The sequence below is a fragment of the Strongylocentrotus purpuratus genome, unplaced genomic scaffold (assembly GCF_000002235.5).
Source record: "Strongylocentrotus purpuratus isolate Spur 01 unplaced genomic scaffold, Spur_5.0 spur5_scaffold_14, whole genome shotgun sequence".
In the NCBI taxonomy this organism is placed as follows: Eukaryota; Metazoa; Echinodermata; class Echinoidea; order Camarodonta; family Strongylocentrotidae; genus Strongylocentrotus; species Strongylocentrotus purpuratus.
In genome coordinates, this window is record NW_022145599.1 from 985,049 (window position 1) to 1,006,634 (window position 21,586).

General features: G+C 36.8%; 3 protein-coding genes across 3 annotated transcripts in view; all 3 read left to right on the plus strand.

Annotated features, from left to right (window-relative positions):
- LOC583008 (probable ATP-dependent RNA helicase DDX58) overlaps positions 1-326 on the plus strand; it is a 38,802-nt gene extending 38,476 nt beyond the window's left edge. Inside the window, exon 17 of the mRNA XM_030984910.1 lies at positions 79-326. The gene's annotated coding sequence lies outside the window, so the exon portion shown is untranslated. The remainder of the gene's footprint in view (positions 1-78) is intronic.
- A 4,905-nt stretch (positions 327-5,231) lies between these two features.
- LOC115923695 lies at positions 5,232-9,957 on the plus strand. Its single transcript, XM_030984912.1, has 4 exons — positions 5,232-5,312; positions 6,222-6,514; positions 9,590-9,799; positions 9,935-9,957. Exons 2-4 carry the CDS (start codon positions 6,232-6,234, stop codon positions 9,955-9,957), a joined length of 516 nt encoding a protein of 171 aa, XP_030840772.1. The 5' UTR covers positions 5,232-5,312; positions 6,222-6,231.
- Positions 9,958-17,654: 7,697 nt separating this feature from the next.
- On the plus strand, positions 17,655-20,475 carry LOC115923696 (probable ATP-dependent RNA helicase DDX58). The gene is made up of 3 exons (XM_030984913.1): positions 17,655-17,808; positions 19,755-19,850; positions 20,264-20,475. Exons 1-3 carry the CDS (start codon positions 17,655-17,657, stop codon positions 20,473-20,475), a joined length of 462 nt encoding a protein of 153 aa, XP_030840773.1.
- The last annotated feature ends 1,111 nt before the right edge of the window (positions 20,476-21,586 follow it).

The following is a 21,586-nucleotide window of genomic DNA, read 5'->3' on the forward strand; positions in this document are numbered from 1 at the left end:
TTCTTATTTCCATTATGTAGTTAAAGTACTGGTAATTTCATCTTTATCTCTGTAGTTTTCACATTTTTTGTCTTACAGATGTGCGGATGAGCGATGTGACACCAAGCTTGGTAGCATTTTAAAGTGCAGCAATCGGATGCTACTTGCATTCTCCATCAAGACATTAAGACTCAGAAACACAGCAAGCACGACCAAGACCTACAAGAGTTGGGGTTCACTGCCATTCATCTTCCGTAAAGAACTAGTGACAGAGGCTAGCTTTGAATTTAATGACATCCCTGGCACCGTGGCACAGTGTGAGTGAATCTATCGAGAGGAGGGGGGGGGCATTCTCACTCGTAATTGAATTGTGAATTTACAAGGCTAGTTATTAGGAGGGTCCATTATTTGAGGAATCTTCTTTTCTTGTACTTTTCCCCTTTCCTCTTCCCCTTTTCTTTCTTTTTATTTTCCACGACTCAATGGGGGGGGGGGGGAGGGGGTGCGTGTGCCCCATGCATTCTGTAGCTATATGCCATTGCCCTGGAATCTAAACATTTATGAAATTTCATTGATGTTATAAAAGAGAATTGGTAGACCTGAGTTTTCATAGATGTGATAAGAGAAGAAACTTTAAGCAGACTGAGGAAAAAAATCTTTTAATGTCTTTAATTTCTCTAGACTGTATGTCATGATGCCATGTAGATCACTATGTGCAATTGAAGTACAAATTTGTTACATCTTGAAATTATTTCTGAATTAACTCATGCTGCAAGAGATTGCTTGTATATGTCAGTTGTTGCATTACAATAGTGGTTTTATGTATTTTCAAGTTATCATGCATACGCTTTAATTCTTATAGTCCATACAAGAGCAGCTGGTACTATAAGTGCACCTTGACTCATTTGCTGCTCCTATCTTCTTCAAATTTCTGTTATGTAGTTCTCTCTGCCCACGGCGTCACTCACGTGTAACTCACTTTGCAATCAGCCTCATGTGAGGGACACTGTCAAAAGCTTTCAAAAAATCTAGGTAAATGCAGTCAAATGGTATTGAAAGGTCTTCAAGTTGTGACCATGTCTCTAATATTTCCAATAACTGTGAAGCTTCTGAATCCATGTCATCTGGCAGAAAAAAACCCATTCTTTTCCATGTGCTCTGCTATCTTATCTCTCACTATCTTTTCCATGACTTTGCAAGTTACAGATGTCAACCTCACTGGTCTGTAATTACCACTACCATCCTTACGTCCTGTTAAGGAAAGACTTAATTTCATTGAATTGTAAAAATGTTTGTTTGACTCAATAAAATAGCCTATGGAGGGCTAAAACGTTTTAAAAAAAAATGTTTGGATAAGCTTATCAATAGTGGTATTGACTTGGATAATAAAACATTGAAGCATTTAAAACGAACATTATTAATGCTGATGAGGCTGGGTAAACAAGATATATTATTATTTTTATTTCTTGTTATCACTATGTATTGCTTGTTTAACATGATATTGTCAAAATAGTTTTCAATCAAATTGTACAAATCAAATAAGAGGTCACTGAGGTACATATTATTGATGATGTCAACTTGTATGGATACTGAAATCAAAATTGTACTTCTTGTTAATTTACAAAAAAATCCCCGTTACTATTAAGGTTATGAAGAAAAAGAATATTACCCTTGTAAATCAATGAATGGTGAGATAATACTAATTCCAATCTTAACAAATGAATGTTGGAGTTAAAATTGCTGTTATCTATAATAACGTTTCTTCTATTTTCGTCCTTAAATTAGCTAATAATTCGTAAAATATGCGTGCATAGAAACTGGTAGTTTATAATCGTTGAGATTTTACAAAATGTGTTATCTATTTCTAAAAATGTTTCCATGTAGTGTTTACTTTGTATTTGTCTTGTGCACCCTCTTGTTCACATAATACTAAAAAGATAATCAAAACAAAAACAATATTTACGGGAAGATTGCTGGAAAGAGAAGCAGGGGAAGGCATGCAAGGCCTCCCATATTTGCAAAGCCTGAACAAATGGGCAACCAAAACTGAAATCAGCAATACCAGCTTTGTAAGAATAGCAGATAATAGATAGAAATGGAGGGTCATGACCGACGATGTCTGTAACAGACCTGGCATTTAGTGATGACGGCTCTGCCAATGACACACTTATGTTGTTTACTACACTGTGTCATGGACCTGGGTTTAAGCGTTCACTTCTTGTTCATGTTGTTATGACTACTATTCGGAATAAAGATATATATATATGTTTGAAGACACAAATTATAAGATTGCGTGTTTTCGTTGAAGGTATGAGATATCATCAAATGTTTAGTCAGAAATTCAGAGGATTTTATCAGAAAATAAAGGTAAAACTTATCTTTTACATATCAATATCTTTGAATTGTGTTTTATTCAATGTTTCACAGCTCATTATACATATCTATATATGCAACGTAAAGAACTCTTTTGTGGCTGATGACATGTACTTCTTGTCCCAAATTCAGATTATCCATCGTTAAACACTTATGATAGTACTATTTATTGCATCTCAATGGAGCTCTTGATTAGTGTTTTGAGATGCAGACATAACAATGCAGATTCAAGGAAATGGACACAATAATCAAAATAATGGTCACTTCTTCTCCGAGAGCCTATTAGTTTTAGTTATTAGTTAATGTTATATTGGGCAGGCATTTATTAAGTTCCGGGGTCACCATTAGTGTTGTAGAATAATACATTTAATTTATAGACATTTATGGACCGGTCTATTGAGAACTAAACTTATTTTGTTCCAATAAAGTTTAGTTTCTCCACCAAATCACCCACTCCCCCCCCCCCCCCCCCGAAAAAAAGTAATCAGAAAATATGTGGTCGTAATATTTATAAAAAAACATATGGAATATACAATTGACAAAAAGCTAAGATAATCGGCAAAACAACATCGCATGGGCAAATACCTTGACTTTATGTTTGTGGTTTAAATTTTAAGCGAATGAAGGACATAAAATGAAATAGAAAAATGTCTGTCGTTTGAATGGATATGAAGGGTGGTGAAGAGATTTATTTAAGGGAGAGGAGAAAGGCGGAGGGTCAGAGAAAGAGAGAGAGAGGGGGAGAGAATGTGAGAAATAAGGGAAAGAGATGCAGATATGAAACCTTGCGGGCACCTTGCTGCTACTTTGCGGCTACCTTGTGTCTGCCTGAGTATTTGTCAAAGACTTACGGCCCTAAGGCGACCGTGCGTCATCACTTCAAAGACTGTACCTCAGCTGCATAAATCAAAATACGCCATGCGACTACCCTAATGCCTGGACTACATTTCGCTTGCGATTAGTCTAGGGGCCCGTATCCTGCCCGTATACCCTTTTCCGTGCGGCCTCCGTGGGGAGGCAGGAGGCGGCCATAGACTTTCGTACGGATTCACGGGCTCCGCGGCGACTATGATTTAGTTTCGCGGGGAGTTAAACAAATTTGAAAAATCGTAAGCCCGTAGCCCGTAGACATGTCGTAGGTGGCATTGTACAATTACGCATTGCGTGGAGGCCTCACGCTGATCGTGCAGCAAACGCATGATTTTCAGTGAAAATGGGGGCAACAGACGCCGAAAAAACGGCACAGAGGCTGCACGGTCACCGCGCCTTCTCCGCGCAACCTCTGCACGGAAGCTGCACGAGCTCTGTACTATTTCCGTGCGGAGGTTGCAGAGACTGCACGGGTGTTGCACTGAAATTACACGATTTCCGTACAATCTCCGAGCAGCCTCTGTACGGATGTGTCCCGGTCTACCCCCGAGGGCCAATACAAGAAATGGCACGATGCTCATAGATAATGTAAACACAAACATCGTAGCCCGTAGCCTCCTACGATGCCCCCCAAATCGCACGAAAAATCGTAGGCCAATTTATCGTGCGGCGCCCGGGCCAAATGTAATCCAGGCATAACATATGTGACCGCTACCGTATGTGACCGCTGGAATGCTGCGGCGGCCCTATTGCTATTATTAGTCGCAGCAAAATAATTCACTGTCTTTAATTCATGTTAATGCACAGCATTGTCTTGGTCATGCACGATTATTAAAAGCGGCTGGAAGGGCCAGGTTTTTTGTTTTGTTGGGGGGGGGGGGGGCAACTGCTAAAGCCCACATTTCCTAAAACATCCCAGAGTACAAAAGAAGTACTTATCGATTGCGCTCAGCACTCCCAATCCTTTGAACTTTCTGCAGTAATAAATATCCCATCCCCATTGACCATATAATATACCGAGGTAACGGCCAAAATTAGAGGGGAAAAATATCGACCCCCCCCCAAAAAAAAAAATAAAATAAAAATAAATAAATAAATAAAATTAAAAAAAAAATCACCTTTTCGGCTCAAAATTTATATTTCACACATAACTCAATGAACCAATATCAACTTGAAGGTATTTTAATTATCAATCATTTGACACCAAATCTATGGTGATTAGTGGTTTCACTTAAAATTGAGGTGTCAATATTATTGATCCTTATTCCATGGAAATGGGTATCAAAATGTAGATACATTCTTTTATCTTTAAATGTCACAAAACTCATGGTGGTTCAATGTTTCCTTTCCAAAAAATCATCCATAAAATACAATTTTTCGTCAAAAGGGACGCCCCTCCGATTAAAGGGCCTATACAATTAAAAAAAAAATCTCTGAAATATTGGGCATATGCTAAAATCTTTTGAATAAAAAAAGGTGTGCTGTGTTTACGTAATAGCGGCAACTAACTCAAATACTAAGTATGATATTTGATTTTAAGGGGGAAAATTTGTAAAACTAAATCTTCATGTAGGCCTACGGAGCAAAATTATTTCTTGTATTTTGGGGTAATTTCTCGAACTCCGAGCAGAAATCAAGACTTCCTTCTAAACATGTACATATATTTATATATATATATATATATATATATATATATATATATATATATATATATATATGTTTATGTGTATTTATATTTGCGTTTGTGTTGATAACGAACTGAAATAATGCAAAAGTTTACAACATTAGACTATTTATTCTATTAACCTATCCATGACTGACGTCACACAGACGTCACACAAAAAGACTGCTCGAACTGGCTGTGGGGAATTCCAGGCCGGGGAATCCCCATTGTTCGGGCGACGAACTTACATTGTGTGCATTTAAGGATGCTTCGATCGAACCCAAACAGAACGTCACGTCTATCATTCTTGATCTTTCGCCTTATGCTGTCAAACCATAGACAGTCGTATGCTGTCAAACCATAGACAGCCGTATGCTGATGAAGGTTCCTGGAGAGTACCAGGTCTACGTTACAACCGGACTTGATAGTAAGCAATCTATCAATTTTTTCATAATGAATCTACGTTTAACAGAACATTTCTAATTGTTTATTTTCATGTAGAATTCCGGGGTAGAATTGCCCGTACACAGTTTTGTAATAAATTGCATAATCATGATAAGTGTGGCATTGTGCATAAATAGTTCATGGCGACTACTAAGTACTTTGATATGATGCAGTTTGGGGGCAATTTCTTATTTCCCTGTTGATTCCAGATACCAATTGTAGAAGGAAAATAGAAGTGAATTTATTTGATATGACATCTCTAATTGGGGCACTGTTTGCTCAAAAAGTTAAGATGATAATAATCATACTGATAACAAGAATATTGATGATAACAATGATAATAATGAGAAGAAGAGCAAGAAGAAAAGAATACTGATAAAGATCGTGATAATATTGATGATAATACTGATGATAATACTCATGATAATAAATATAATAATGATATTAATAATAGTAATATTGATAAAACTGATGATAGTAATAATAATAATAATAATATGATATTAGTAATGGTGATGATGATAATGATGATGAGAAGATGAATAAACAGGTTAACCAGTGATCTCTTTATCAAAGAAACCGTAGGGCCTACAAGCCATCAGGAAAAGAGAGAAATGTCTAATGAACATCCATGTCAGATACTTTCTAGAAATAATGTTATGAGGAATATGTGTTTTGGGGATTCCCTGTAACACTGGGCCTTTAGTGTGAGAAAGGGTGGTTGAGTCGATGTAGGTGTTCAACGTGTCTGACACTATTCAAAAGTACTATTGTAATTATTCAGCACCAATGCACCAAGTTTTGAGGATTGAAATGAGGAGAAATTGGAGATTATTATGTCTCGTTGGTGTGGTATGAAAGCAGTAGAATTCCATTGTATTTGCCTTTTCAGATTTAACACCATGGCAAATAGAACTAAAAGTATTCCATCCGATTATGAACTTCTCTCGCTTGCTGGAGAGATCACTCAGAAAAAAGATTTCTTCAAGCTTGGAGTGAATCTGAACTTTCTTATACCTGTGTTGAGAAAGTCTTTGAAAGAGTGCAGTGGTGATGTATACAGTGCAACTTTAATGACCCTTCAGCAATGGAGAGATAATCAAAGACCAGGGACAGATGTGAGATCCAAGCTTCATACAATCTTAAAGGAACTCGGTCACAAGGCTGCCGACATGCTAGTTACAGGTGAATAATAAGAATGTATGTTGTCAAACATAGTAAGTCTTTTATTGAAAAGCATATGTGAAATGTATATAACATGCGAACCTATTGTTAATCCAAGAATTAATTCTATATCAGCAAATTTTAAATCAGAAATGATTTGCAAATTGGATGATACTAAAGCCTTGCTCAGAAATAATGCATCAAAACTGCTCAATTTATGATGAAGTGTGTTACGCTTCTAATGTCTGTATCTTATTACATGCAGTCAGGGGCGTAGACAACGGGGGGGGGGGGGGGGGGGGATGAGGGGGATGGCATGTACAATCATCCCCCCAGGTTTTGGGGAATGATATTTGCTTACTTAATAAGTCATAATGATGATAATAATAGTAATAATAATAATGATAACAATTATAATATTAATAATAATAATAATTATGATGATGATAATAATAATCCTCATCATGATTGTAATTGTGTTTATTGTTATTAGCCGCATTCACACGGTGAAAGCCAATTCAGACGGTAAAAAAAAAGAAAATCTTACAAGTATTTTGTGGTTATCTTGTGGTTTGGAAACCACAAGATAATCACAAGATTAAACAGGCGCGGATCTACGGGGGGGGGGGGTTAGGGGGTTTAAACCCCCCCCCCCTTGGGCGGCCCAAAAAACAAACAAAAACAAAAAAAAGGAAAAAAAAAAAGAAAAAAAAAGAAAGAAAAAAGAACGCACGCTGGAGAGAAACCCTTTCAAGTGCAAATATTGTGAGAAGATATTCAACTCATCTGGTAACTTAACCAAACACATGATAACTCTGGATATAACTGTGTATTTAAATGTTACTTGATTTGAAAAGACGTTATCATGCACTGCTTTTTATGGTCTCCATTGTGTTAATAGATGCCAGGAAAACATCACTTACGGGGTTCAAATAAACACCACAAAAAAAAATCGGCTCGCCGCTTTGCGGCTCGTGGACGATGCTCCGCATCGTCATTATTGGTCAACCCCCCCCCTTAGCAAAAAGCTAGATCCGCCCCTGAGTCATCCCCCCAGGTGTACGAACCTGTCTACGCCACTGCATGCAGTGTTCAGTAAATATGCGCAGGAGCTTTGTTGCATGCCGTTGCCATTCATTTTACACGTAAGAAAAATGTGACGGCCCATTGACCATGGACCCTACTCCAGATGGACTAATCATGAGAGTCTTTCTTTGATCACATCATGACCACCACCACAGCCAAATTTACAGGTTTCAGGGGCGGATCTAGCTTTTTGCTAAGGGGGGGGGGGTTTGACCAAGATAATGACGATGCGGGGGGGGTTAAACCCCCTAAACCCCCCCCCCCCGTAGATCCGCGCCTGGGTTTCTCTTGTAAACTACTTCTAATTTCATGTTGAAAACTTCATATATGTCAGTATCCAAAATACGCCACAACTGCACATGCATTTCCGTGATTTTAAGAGATTCAGTTTCTTTTGCGCAGGCATTTTGTACAGATCCAGGCACAGTTCTGTTTTTGTATGGCTGACTGGCGGCGGTCGTGATGAGATCAAAGCTTGGAAGCATGTTTGGAATGTCATTATGATACTTTTGACAGAATCAGGTGCATGCATGTATTATAGTACCGATCAGTGTCCATTTGTAGTAGGTCCATGGCTTGGCACATCATATCCGAACCCCCACCCCCACTCCGTGTACGGAGGGATAGCATGCGTGTGCCCTAACTCTCCGGCTCGTAACAAAAGAAAAAGGTCGACCCGTATTGACTTTACACACCGGACTTTTGTTGAAAAGGGGTTCGCTGGGAACACGCATATGCGTACCCTAAACAACACTGAGTTGACTTGTCCGGGATCCGAACAAGAATTAAGTTTTATATTTCATAGCAACGTTGATTACTCTAGGGCAGGCCTTCTCGACTGGTGGCGCTTGCGATCAGTCGGAGTGGCGCGTGACTGTTGCAACAACAAAACAAAAAACAGAAAGAAAGAAAATATATATTTTAGAATTAAATACTCAGCTAAATCAAGAAGTTGCAGTCGAATTTGAGCCCAAAATGCCTGCTTAACAAACAGGAAGAAAGGGGAATTTATCGTTTTTACCATTTTATACGAATCTAAACCCAGGGTCTGAACAACAATTAGCTTACGATGGGATACCAATTTTAACATTGTCAATCTCTGGAAACATGTTGTTTTTGTTTTTTTGATTTTCACTTTATTTTGACATTTCCCGTGTTTATTGCACACAAAAATCTACATATAAATATACCTCCAGTACAATTGTACCAAGGAATTGTATTAATTTTTTCACATCAATATCAGAATATGATTGATTATATTGTGGAATGAAATGGTGCTAAAAATGCCCCATTTGGGCCTATAGAAAGCCCTAATTCCACCAGCTTTAGGGGGCTCTGCCCCCTGCTACCCCCCGTTAGGGCTTTGCCCCTGGACCCCAACCATTTTCGGCTCGGTCGCTACGCTCCCTCGCAGCACAGTCAACCTTACAGGGTGGCACTTCAACTACAAAATCTTTTCGTTTTGGCACTTATAATAAACTAGATGAGAAGGCCTGCTCTAGGGCTTATAGGCGCGTTTCAATTTTGTTTCATTTAGGTCAATGATTACTACGTAGGGGTCCACTGAAGTATGAATTTCTTATGTAATTCTCTCATTCAATTATTCAGGAGCAAATCAGGAGGGGGTTCTGTGGAAGTCTTTATAAGCTTTGCGTTCCTGCGTTTTTCTGTCTCTAATAGTAATAACAATAATTGTGATAATGCAGACATTTATAATGCGCAACATTACCACCAGATGGTGCTCAAGGCGTTTAGTTTAAATAGATTAAATGTAATAACAAACTTACTCTGAAAATGTTTACAATTAAGCAAAACAAAAGATATTTAAGGGACAACGGTTGTTATTGGATGTGTTTTTAGATTTTTTAGAAGTTTTACAATTCATTTCCTTTTGCAAATCTTTGTATTGTAGGGCCATGCCACCACATTTGTAAGTCATGTAGACCATTTAATTTAGACTTGATCTTTTGAAAGGAGTATCGTTTTCTTCCTTCTTGAATTTTCGTTCAGATGATGCTGACTTTGACAAGAGGAGTCTTCTAAGGACAGTAGAGGTCTGTACACCTTCAGAGAGTTCAGCAAGCATTACAAAGAACATGGACTTCCAGAGGGATGTAGCTGATGACGACAGCATGGTTTCATCAGCCATGTCACACTCTGATTACTCCATGTCGGTCAAGAAAGACAGCAAATTTGATGAATCAGGATCAGGATCAGAAAGTAAATCACATTCTATGTACTTTCTTCAAAGAAGAATATACACAATTGTCAAAATCATGATTCTTCTTCTTCTTCTTGAATAAATTGGAATAGTGTTCAGACTTTGTGATTTGTGAATTGTGATTGTTCCTTCAGAACTATCATGGAATAATCAGTAGTTATCTATGTTGAAGGAAATATTGATTGTGTTGAGAGATAGAATCTCTTGTGATCCGTTTTGTAAACCCTCCCAAAATCTATCATAATTTCGATTTATTGACAAACATGTAGATATTGCCAGCGTTTTGCATCCTTTTACACAACATTGTGTTGTTATGGTTGTCATCAATACTTTCCTTCTCATTGCTTTAGGAATAAATAAAGTAAGTAATGTAAATATTTAAAAAGGAATCACGTCCATTGTTCAAACGACATTCAGATTTTCTGAAAGATGTATGAAAGATGCTTACATTGGACTTATCATCATCACTAGGTGCTCTCTTGAACTTTCATTTTACAATGATATTTTTCAACATGCTTCATTCTATTTGAATCCAGAGCCCAGTGAGTCAAGGAGTACTGGTTTAACACATGGTCTTCGTCAACTGAGTGTCAAGCCTACATCAGGTTAGAAATCTGAGAGATACTTTCTTTTAATTTAGCATTCGTTATTATTATTTTTATCATTATCTTCATTTTCATTAATATGATGTTGATGATGATGATGATCATTATTATCATTATTATTACTGTTATTATTGTTCTTTTAACCCATCATTTTTCAATTTCGAATGATTGCAGTCGATCAAATTTTAAAGGTTATGATAATGTGATTTACATTTACATTTAGGGATCTTCCTAGTAGTGCTACGAAATTGGTATTATTGTAAGTTCGATAAATGTATAACTGGTATTTATAATCAATTTCATCATGAAAGATAACTATCCCAATCTTATGTTTTAGATCCTGGACGTGTTACAGGATGGCTTAACGAAGCAGAAGCCGTCAGGCAACCAATGATAGGAGCACCTGGTGCTGATAGGCTCCCAGTTAAATCTATTGATGACATGGAAACCTTGAAACTTAAAATCTATCAAGAAGAACTGGCCGAGCCTGCCCTTCAAGGCCATAATACATGTGTAGTAGCTCCTACTGGTTCAGGGAAGACGTATGTAGCTGTGGCTGTAGCTCAGGAGGTCCTCAGGAAATCACCAGGGAAAAAGGTTATCTTTGTTGTAAACCAGGTAATCAGATCAATGAGCTGTCATTCCTCCTACATATACATCAAAACCGGTTTATTGAAAAAGACATTTCTCTTGTGTATGTAAAAGTGGGGAAAATATTTTCTCTCCCCCCCCCCCCCCTCTGACTCTTAAACTTAACATGAAGACACAGTTTTGGGTACACGAGGGGAGGGGGGGGGGAGTAGGAGCAGAATTTTAATTTGTTTTCATCGGTAGTGTTTCCTGGGAATATGATTTGTTGAATCCTACCATCCATCTCCAGGAGGGGGGGGGGGGGGATGTGTTTAGAGATCAGCATTTTTTTTCTTTCTGTAATTTCAATCCTTGTTTGCATGAATACCCAATACTGCGTAACGAACATAGAGGTTTTATCTAAATGATGATAGTAATAGTGGTAACATGAATTTAGAGTTTGAAAATAATTATTTAAAGTCTTTGATCAAAATCCAACAATACTTAGTATACAGATGGGATATTATTATTTTCAGCATATGATTGAGCCACACATTTTTGAACAGTAGCGGATATGTATAATTACTGGCATATTAATGAATTAAAATTGTTTTGAAACAGGTACCCCTTGTACACCAGCAGAGTGCAGTGTTCAAGAAATACATCAAAGATGTGGCCTATATATGTGGGGATCATGGCCAGCCTGAAATAACACGCCTTCCTATGGATGAAGTCTTGGAGGAGAACGATGTAGTGGTTCTAACAGCACAGATACTTGTAGATGCCTTGACCAAGGGACAGGTGTCATTCAACCAAATAGGACTTATCGTCTTAGATGAGTGCCATGAGACAAAGGTGATTATACAGTGCGTCCTAGAAGAAACGAAACCGAGAAGTATCGATGTTCTATCACAACTTAATCACAACTATAATTAATGAATGATACATATTTGGAAAGCTTAGAGTCTCTTCTTTCATGTGATGCTACTCAGATAATGCATATTTCACGCGTGAGTGATTAAAAGCAATTTGAAGGAAGGAAACCAAAAAGACATTTGGCGGGCGGTATCTGAATTTCGAAAAAAAATTCACATTTCTAGAAAGTTGAGTTTCTGCCCTTTCATAATGACACCTCAATCAGGAAAAATGAGCGAGGAATGACAAAGTTCTGTTTGTTTTAAAGTAGTGCTTGCATTTCCATAATTTTATTAAACGAATTCGTTTTCACTGCCTGCCTGCCGTATCAATAAACAAAATTAACAAAAGACTTAACTCCGTTTCGCTGACAATCAGCCGTAGACGAGAGTCTTCATGCATGGCTGATTGTAAACGAAACGGAGTTAAGTCCTTTGTCAAATCTGCTTTTTGCTACGGCAGGCACCCAGTGAAAACGAATTCGTTTGTTAAAATTATGAAAATGTAAGGGCTACTTTAAACAAACAGAACTTTGTTATTCCTGACTCATTTTTCTTGATTGAGGTATCATATGAAAGAGCAGAAAATGAACTTTCTAGAAATATGAATTTTTCTTTGAAATTCAGATACCGCCCGCCAAATCACTTTTTGGTTTCCTTCCTTCAAATTGCTTTTAATCACTCACGCGTGAAATATGCATTATCTGAGTAGCATCACATGAAATAGGAGACTCTAAGCTTTCCACATATGTATGATTCATTAATTATGGTTGTGATTAAGTTATGATAAAACATCGATACTTCTCGGTTTCATTTTTTTTTGTGGACGCACTGTACAGTGCGTCCCAGAAAAAATGGAAACCGAGAACTATCGATGTTTTATCATAACTTAGTCACAATTATCATCCATAATTGACACATATTTGTAAAGCTTAGATAATCCTCTTTCATTTGATGCATCCCATATGATGCAACTCTCTTCTTCTTTGTGCATGGCTGATCGTCAACTAAACGGAGTTAAGTCTGTTGTCAACTCTGTTTGTTGCTACTGCAGGCAGCAAGTGAAAACGAGTTCGTTTAATCAAATTATGGAAATGCAAGCAAACTTTTAACAAACAGAACTTTGTTATTCCCGGCTCATTTTTCCTGATTGAAGTGTCATATGAAAGAGCAGAAAACGAACTTTCTACATATGTGATCTTTGAAATACAGATACCGCCCGCTAAGTGACTTTTTGGTTTCCTCTCCTCAAATTGTTTTTAATCACTCATGCGTGAAATATACATGATATTGGATACATCAAATGAAGGAAGAGGATCTAAGCTTTACAAATATGTGTCTTTTATAAATTATAATTGTGATTAAGTTATGATAAAACATCGATACTTCTCGGTTTCGTTTTTTTCTTGGACGCACTGTACAGTGCGTCCCAGAAAAAATGGAAACCGAGAACTATCGATGTTTTATATAACTTAGTCACAATTATCATCCATAATTGACACATATTTGTAAAGCTTAGATACTCCTCTTTCATTTGATGCATCCCATATGATGCAACTCTCTTCTTCTTTGTGCATGGCTGATCGTCAACGAAACGGAGTTAAGTCTGTTGTCAACTCTGTTTGTTGCTACTGCAGGCAGCAAGTGAAAACGAGTTCGTTTAATCAAATTATGGAAATGCAAGCAAACTTTTAACAAACAGAACTTTGTTATTCCCGGCTCATTTTTCCTGATTGAAGTGTCATATGAAAGAGCAGAAAACGAGCTTTCTACATAATATGTGATCTTTGAAATACAGATACCGCCCGCTAAGTGACTTTTTGGTTTCCTCTCCTCAAATTGTTTTTAATCACTCATGCGTGAAATATACATGATATTGGATACATCAAATGAAGGAAGAGGATCTAAGCTTTACAAATATGTGTCTTTTATAAATTATAATTGTGATTAAGTTATGATAAAACATCGATACTTCTCGGTTTCGTTTTTTTCTTGGACGCACTGTACAGTGCGTCCCAGAAAAAATGGAAACCGAGAACTATCGATGTTTTATATAACTTAGTCACAATTATCATCCATAATTGACACATATTTGTAAAGCTTAGATACTCCTCTTTCATTTGATGCATCCCATATGATGCAACTCTCTTCTTCTTTGTGCATGGCTGATCGTCAACGAAACGGAGTTAAGTCTGTTGTCAACTCTGTTTGTTGCTACTGCAGGCAGCAAGTGAAAACGAGTTCGTTTAATCAAATTATGGAAATGCAAGCAAACTTTTAACAAACAGAACTTTGTTATTCCCGGCTCATTTTTCCTGATTGAAGTGTCATATGAAAGAGCAGAAAACGAGCTTTCTACATAATATGTGATCTTTGAAATACAGATACCGCCCGCTAAGTGACTTTTTGGTTTCCTCTCCTCAAATTGTTTTTAATCACTCATGCGTGAAATATACATGATATTGGATACATCAAATGAAGGAAGAGGATCTAAGCTTTACAAATATGTGTCTTTTATAAATTATAATTGTGATTAAGTTATGATAAAACATCGATACTTCTCGGTTTCGTTTTTTTCTTGGACGCACTGTACAGTGCGTTATGGGCGCCATTTTAACTTGTGGGTAAACAAACCACTTACCTCTAGAAGTCAGTGGTTTACGCGTAAATTAAGATAGCGCCCATGTAAATATGATGCAATAAATATTCAATAATTTTTTGCATTTTATCCCGGTTCCCAACATTAAAAAAATCCTCTCACGGTGTGCCCATGCCTTGAGCCATAATGCATGGCCATCTAGAGGATTTGTTTATGTTGGGGACCGGGATGAAATGCAATAAATTATTGAAAATTTATTGCATTTTATTTTAATTTTTTTATTTATGGAAACTGCCCCCTACCCTACCCCCGCTGCGTACAGTCGTGGTTCAGTGACAAAGCAATGGCCTCGTAACTGTGAGGCCCCAGGATCAAAACCGTGTCGATGTGCTATATTAGTGCCCTTTTGTGGGGCATTAGTCCTCATTACTGTCATTTATGAATTAAGGGCGTAGGTCCCCTAGATGATAAGCATAGTAACATATACATGCTTTAGCATTCACGCAAAACAAACACTGGCATATTATTATTCAATAAAATCTGAGAATGGTTACTAGTATATCTATTAGAAATAAATCATTGTCAAAATAATTCCATAAATTGGGGTAAAACAAAAATATTCCAACTATATGAGCGACAGTGTATTAGGACAAATATATCCCTTATCGGCTATTAACCGGATAATGGCTTTTGATAGGAACACACCGAATGTTTTCAGATGCGCATGTATTGTTGCGTCACTGCCTGCGCTGTGCGCTCAAGTCATATTTGCATGGGCGCCGTCTTAATTTAAGCGTAAACCACTGACCTCGAGAGGTCAGTGGTTTGTTTACCAACAAGTTAAAATGGCGCCCATGTCTGCGCATGCGCACTGTTAATTTATTTCTTTCTTTATCAATTTATGCATGTTTACAATTTCACAATTCATTTAAGTTAACATCACATGAAAAAATGAATATAATATAACAAATCATTTCAATTTTACAATCCATTTGAATATACTTCACGTGAAGAAGAATATAAGATGTTTTATCAAAGACAAGTTGCAACTAATATACAGTTTGAAGAATGAACACAAAGGTGATGAAACATAAGCAAATAGAGGTTGAATCGTTACAACACCTTTCAAATATATAATATAATTATGACATATACAATTCCTAAAGTTTTGCAGTGAACTATTTACACTATTTTACAAAGTTAAAACAAGAAAGGAAAAAAAAGGATTTTGTTAAGCCTAGTAACAAAATTATGTTCGATTTAATTAGAACTGATATAGAGATTGTAATGTTATTGATATCTTACATGTGTGAAATGATAATGCATTTGAGTGCTCTTTTAAAGGAGTTTGTTGATTCTATATTTCGAATATCATTAGGTAAATAATTCTGTACATCTGGACGTCTGTGTCTGATTTCTGGGCTAATGTAGTGTGAGGATTGACCACATGTGAATTCGATGACTGCCTTGTTGAATACGAACGAACCATGTTATTAGGTTGGAACATTGAAGATAATGACGTAGGTAATAATTTGATATTAAAACGGAACATATATATAGCAATTTGGAGGAAGCTATTATTCTCAACCCTTAAGCATTTCAGTGTAACAAATAGTGGGGTAGCATGGTCACGATAACCAGCTCGGGTCCATATGCGTACAGCTATCTTTTGCAGCAGAAGAATACTATTAGTCACACACTTGGATGTTGCCCACAAAATATTACAATAAGAGATGTGTGGTAAAATTATACTATTATATATAGCATAAGTAATATTATATCAGAAACAAAACATTTTATTATATACAGTACGCCGGTATTTCTGTAGATTGGTGTAACAATGTGTTTTACATGGTCGCTCCAGACAAATTTTTCATTGATATAGACACCAAGGAATATTGTACATGTCTTTCTCTCTAAAGAAATATCATCTAGTTTAATATCAAAAGCAAGGTTGTCATTAGATTTTCTACCTCTAAAATGAATATAATTTGTTTTAAGAACATTGAGAGGGAGCACATTACTTCTAAACCATACAGTCAACTTTGGCAGTTGCAAATTTAGTTTCTGTTCAAGAGTGTTGATTTCACGATGAGACGAGAAAACACTCGTATCATCTGCAAATAAAGTATAATTTAAAGTTTTAGATACATTACAAATATCATTGATATAAATAAGAAATAATAATGGGCCCAGGATAGATCCCTGCGGAACACCACATTTAAGATACAGAATGTCAGAGGTAACAGAGTTATAATAAGTGTACTGTCTTCTCATAGATAAGTAACTCGCAAGCCATAAGCTATGCCCCTTATTCCACAATGCTCTAACTTAGAAAGAAGAATTGAATGGTCAAGTGTGTCAAATGGTTTGCTCAGATCCATAAATACACCAATGACATGCTCTTGAGCAGCGAGTGCACTTGAAACGCGATCATAAAATTTCAGTAGCGCAAGAATGAGACCGCCGAAACCCAAACTGATCAGGATTCAATGATTCACATATATCTATAAAAAAAAAGCTGTAAAGCCTGTTATAAACAATTCGTTCCAAACTTTAGAAAAGCTAGGCAGTATTCAGATCGGTCTATAGTTAGAAACGACCATCACGTCATCTTTTCAATATAATGTTTGTATATACAGTATATGCAATAAATGTTTGTATAGATGTACTTTCTAATATACAGGATGCCATTGAGTATGATTCCCATAAATATTCATGTATCATTCTATATTGCATGATGGTTATAATTTTTGTCATTTCAGAAAAAGAGTCAATACAATGCGATCATGGCAAAGTACATGGAGCAAAAAATGAAAAATGAGAAACCTCTTCCTCAAGTAAGTTATGCCTCAGCTAAGTTAATCATGCAGCAGATAAGTCAAAGAAATTTCAAGTGTGTAATATCAGTGCTGTATTTGAAAATGAAATTTGTGAATTGCTCTCATTTACCTCATATTTCTTCAAATATTCACAATAATGTACATTGAAGGAAGTGATTCTTTTTCAAACTCTGTGAATTACCATCCTGAGTTTAGATGAATTATCGCATGGTTTCTTCGATATCAGGAAATGGTGGTATTGTTTTGATTAAATTTCATGTACTTCTTAAGATAAGATCATGCTTAATTGTAATGATTTTATTATTCTGTATTAGATTCTTGGCATGACAGCATCTCTGGGAGTAGGTAAAGCACGTTCTGACAAGAATGCCATTCAATACATGCTCAAGATGTGTGCTAACATGGATGTAGTGAAGTTATCCACTGTTCAGAAACATAAAGAGAGCTTGGAAAAGGTTGTCAACAAGCCTGAGGAAGGTGAAAATATCTTCTCCATCTTTGTTTTGTCAAATGATATTTCTCATAGAATGATTTAAAAAATTGACCATATTTGACCATATTTAATTTCAAGGAACATAAAGGAGTAAACAATAACACATACACACGCACACACACACACGCATATACACCCACACACACACACACATACACACAAGAACAGTAACAGAAGAAAAGAAATCACCAACTGATGCCTACTTACTGATCACCAAAGAAAACAACTTTCAGTAAAAGGCTCTCCTCATTAGCTGACTGTATGATACATGGATACAGGCGCGTACGCAGGGGGGGGGGGGGTGTTTGGGGGGTTAAACCCCCCCCTTTGGTATTTTTATGTGTATAAACCCCCCCAAAAATCCCTAAAACCCCCCCCCCCTCCCCTTTGGTTTTTTTTTTTTTTTTTACCCCCACGACTGACCTAAGAAAGGTGACCTTACCCCCCCCCCCCCAAAGGAACAAAATGTCAAATTTTCAAATTTCGAGACCAAAAAAAAAAAAAAAGTGTCCTCTTACCCCCCCCCCCCCCCCCCCCCCCCCCCCCCCCCCCCCCCCCCCCACTGAGCGACTTTTCGGCTGGCTGAGTCGTTGCGATTTTTTTTGGACTACCAAAAAAAAAAAAAAAAAGTGTCCGCTTACCCCCCCCCCCCCCCCCCAACTGAGCGACTTTTTGGCGGCGCGATTTTCAAATTTTCCTGAGTCGTTGCGAAATTTTGGACCCGATTTTAAAACCCCCCCCCCCCCCCCCCCTTGAAAAAATCCTGCGTACGCCACTGCATGGATACACATAATAGATACATGAGATATGCACAATATATCATAAAATATCTGCACAAGTAACAATTTCTCAATGTTTAATTGTTTATATAATAAATGCAGATTTATAGCGAGAGTGAGCTTTGGAAATAACACTGAACCGTAACCTGACCCTACGACAAATCCCTTAACCTAATTTATGATAGGAAATCTTCTCAGTCATATTGCAAGCCTCTGTTTATTGCTCCTCTTTTAATTGGCCATCATAGTACAAAATATATTACAAGATAACCTAAACGAACTTTTGAATTTTATTAAGCAACACAGAATTTCTTTTTTCAGAAAAAGATACTACAGTATATCAAAATCTTGGCATTTTACAATGCCTATGGTGAAAGGGATTTATATTAGAACTTAAAGGGATTCTTGGGCTTTGTTGAAGAGGGCGCTAGACATAACAATTTTGTGTGAGATAATGAAAAACTGAGTGTCAAATTTGAAAGAACATAGAATTTAAATGACAAAATCATCTTTGTTTGATCAAAATCGGTTCAAAGAGGACTGAAATATACGTAAATATGACCATTTCTAATTTGTGTGGGCCCCCACAAATCTTCGATAATTTTGAACCAGCCGTTGAAAAAACGAGATAGCGCTTTAAAGGATTTATTCTAGCCAATGCCAATGTCGGCTTTTTGTTGGCTTTTTCGTGTCGGTTATAATACGCACAGCCAGCCGGCCCGTGTATTGTTATTATTAATTGACTAATTTATTAACGGTCACCATATTTTTGGAAAGTGGAGCTGAATTGGTATGATCGTAGTTAATTTCAATTTCACACATTTGGGGGTTTAAATTTACTTTTATAGCAATTTTAGATCCTAAAAGGACACTTGAAATGTCATAAATACGAATAAGAACAATAACCCATGCATTTTGAAGGCATTAGCGGTCTTAAACATGAACTCAACTATCCCCTCAAGGTCATATTTTTAAAGGTCAGTTTGTAATTTGTATTTATATGAGAGGGTTTAAAGATCAAGCTCCATGTACAGCTCATTAATTTAAGAGACTATGGTCATTTTACGATATACATAATTAGAATATATAATCTTAGGTTATTTTTGTTAAAGTCTTCACGATCATAATGTAAAGACCTATTTCATTATCAGGATTGGTTGTAGTGACAGATAGACCTGAGGATTCATTTGCAGATTTAATACAGGATATCATGTATCAGGTCTTCAAGTATATCAACTCAAGCCCAGGTAGGTCCAAGAAGATACTCTTTAAATTTACTTGTTGGTGACGCATAGTCTGTAAAGTGTCTGATTTGTTCTAGTGGATGCACAATATTCACTGATACATGAAGATGGTCGCCATCATTATTTAGAAAACTGTCTGCATTAATGCGGTGTTAACACATTTGAAAACGTTACAGTGCATACCACAGGGAATATTGGAAACGTATATCCTGGCCATAGCTGATTATTACACACGTTTTGTTCCAAGTATTCAACAAAATCCTGCATATTGATGACAGTTCAAGTTCAGTTAGACAATGGTAAATACAAAGATCTGGCTTACTGTTGGCACAATGAATATGCTTTAGATGAAGAGTTGTTCTCGGCTTATAGGTAGAGAGGTCAACGTTATCTCTTTTTGATTAATTTTATTATAGGAAGCTCCGTTCTCAGCACTACAGTTGAAAAGCTTTCCAGTCTACGAAGCAGTAACCATTCCAGAGAGAATTTCAACCATGTTCTGTGCAAGCTGAAGGAGGAGATAGCAAAGAATTCTCAATCTAGCGATTTACAGCTCAGTCTCATGACGTGTGCAAAATATCTCAAGGTAGTCACTACATTCAAACTTCCAAGTTTCTACAAATATTAGTTTGCATAGATACTGGTAAGCTTCTCAAAGACACTATACGCACGAAGGGAATGTTCTTCCCACGCTTCTCCAATAACCGCAATTGGTTTGAGAATGTCAAATTTAGTTTAATGTTTTACCAAAGGACAGTTAATCCATGGATGGGACTTAAACCTTGAACCTTTTCATCCACAGTCAGAACACGTGCCTACACATCATTACACCATGCACCTTCACATGCATCCTGGTTTATATCCCACCGCTGACATCTTTAATCTTCCGGACTGATTGCAAACCTACTACAGTCTAATATATCTGTAAAATATACAGTCAGAACACTTGTCTACATGTCATAACACCATGCACCTCTACATGCATCCTGGCTTATGTCCCACCGCTGACATGATTAATCTTCCTGAATGATGGAAAACCTCCTTTAGTATATAATATCTGTGAAATATACAGTCAGAACGCTTGTCCACATGTCATAACACCATGCACCTCTACAATGCATCCTGGTCTATATCCCACCCTTGACATCGCCTTAATCTTCCGGACTGATGGAAACCTCCGTCAGTCTATAACATCTGTGAAATATACAGTCAGAACCTTTTTCCACATGTCATAACATCATGCACCTCAACATGTACCCTGGTTTATATCCCACCGCTGACATCGTTATTCTTCAAATTCAAATTCAAATTCAAAATCAATTTTATTTTACATCTCTTTAATAACACATTAAAAGATATACAAACAAATCAGTATAAATTAAAACAATTTAAATATAAAAGCATTCATTGACATGGTACTGTGAAAGAAGGATGAAGGGTGGTAGATGCGAGGGATCAAAAAAGGCCATTGGCCTGTCAAGGTTGATCCCCTATATTACCAACCTTCAAGAGAAATACATTATACAAAATATAAAATATAAAAGCAATCAAACAAACAGATAATATAACATAGCATAATCACATAAAAACACAACATAACTATTTACATAAATCACATAAAAGGCAATTAGATCAAATAAAACTACTCACAATCAAGAAGATAACATTTATATTTTTTCCTGAATGCAAGAACACTGGATATTTCTTTTAATACATTTGGTAACTCATTTCAAAGCTGT

Coding starts and splice junctions, on each gene's coding strand:
- LOC115923695 (XM_030984912.1), top strand. CDS start 6,232: ATGGCAAATAGAACTAAAAGTATTCCATCCGATTATGAACTTCTCTCG. Junction 6,515..9,589: donor TGCCGACATGCTAGTTACAG/GTGAATAATAAG, acceptor ATTTTCGTTCAG/ATGATGCTGACTTTGACAAG. Junction 9,800..9,934: donor ATCAGGATCAGGATCAGAAA/GTAAATCACATT, acceptor TTGTTCCTTCAG/AACTATCATGGAATAATCAG.
- LOC115923696 (XM_030984913.1), top strand. CDS start 17,655: ATGACAGCATCTCTGGGAGTAGGTAAAGCACGTTCTGACAAGAATGCC. Junction 17,809..19,754: donor TGTCAACAAGCCTGAGGAAG/GTGAAAATATCT, acceptor TTTCATTATCAG/GATTGGTTGTAGTGACAGAT. Junction 19,851..20,263: donor GTATATCAACTCAAGCCCAG/GTAGGTCCAAGA, acceptor ATTTTATTATAG/GAAGCTCCGTTCTCAGCACT.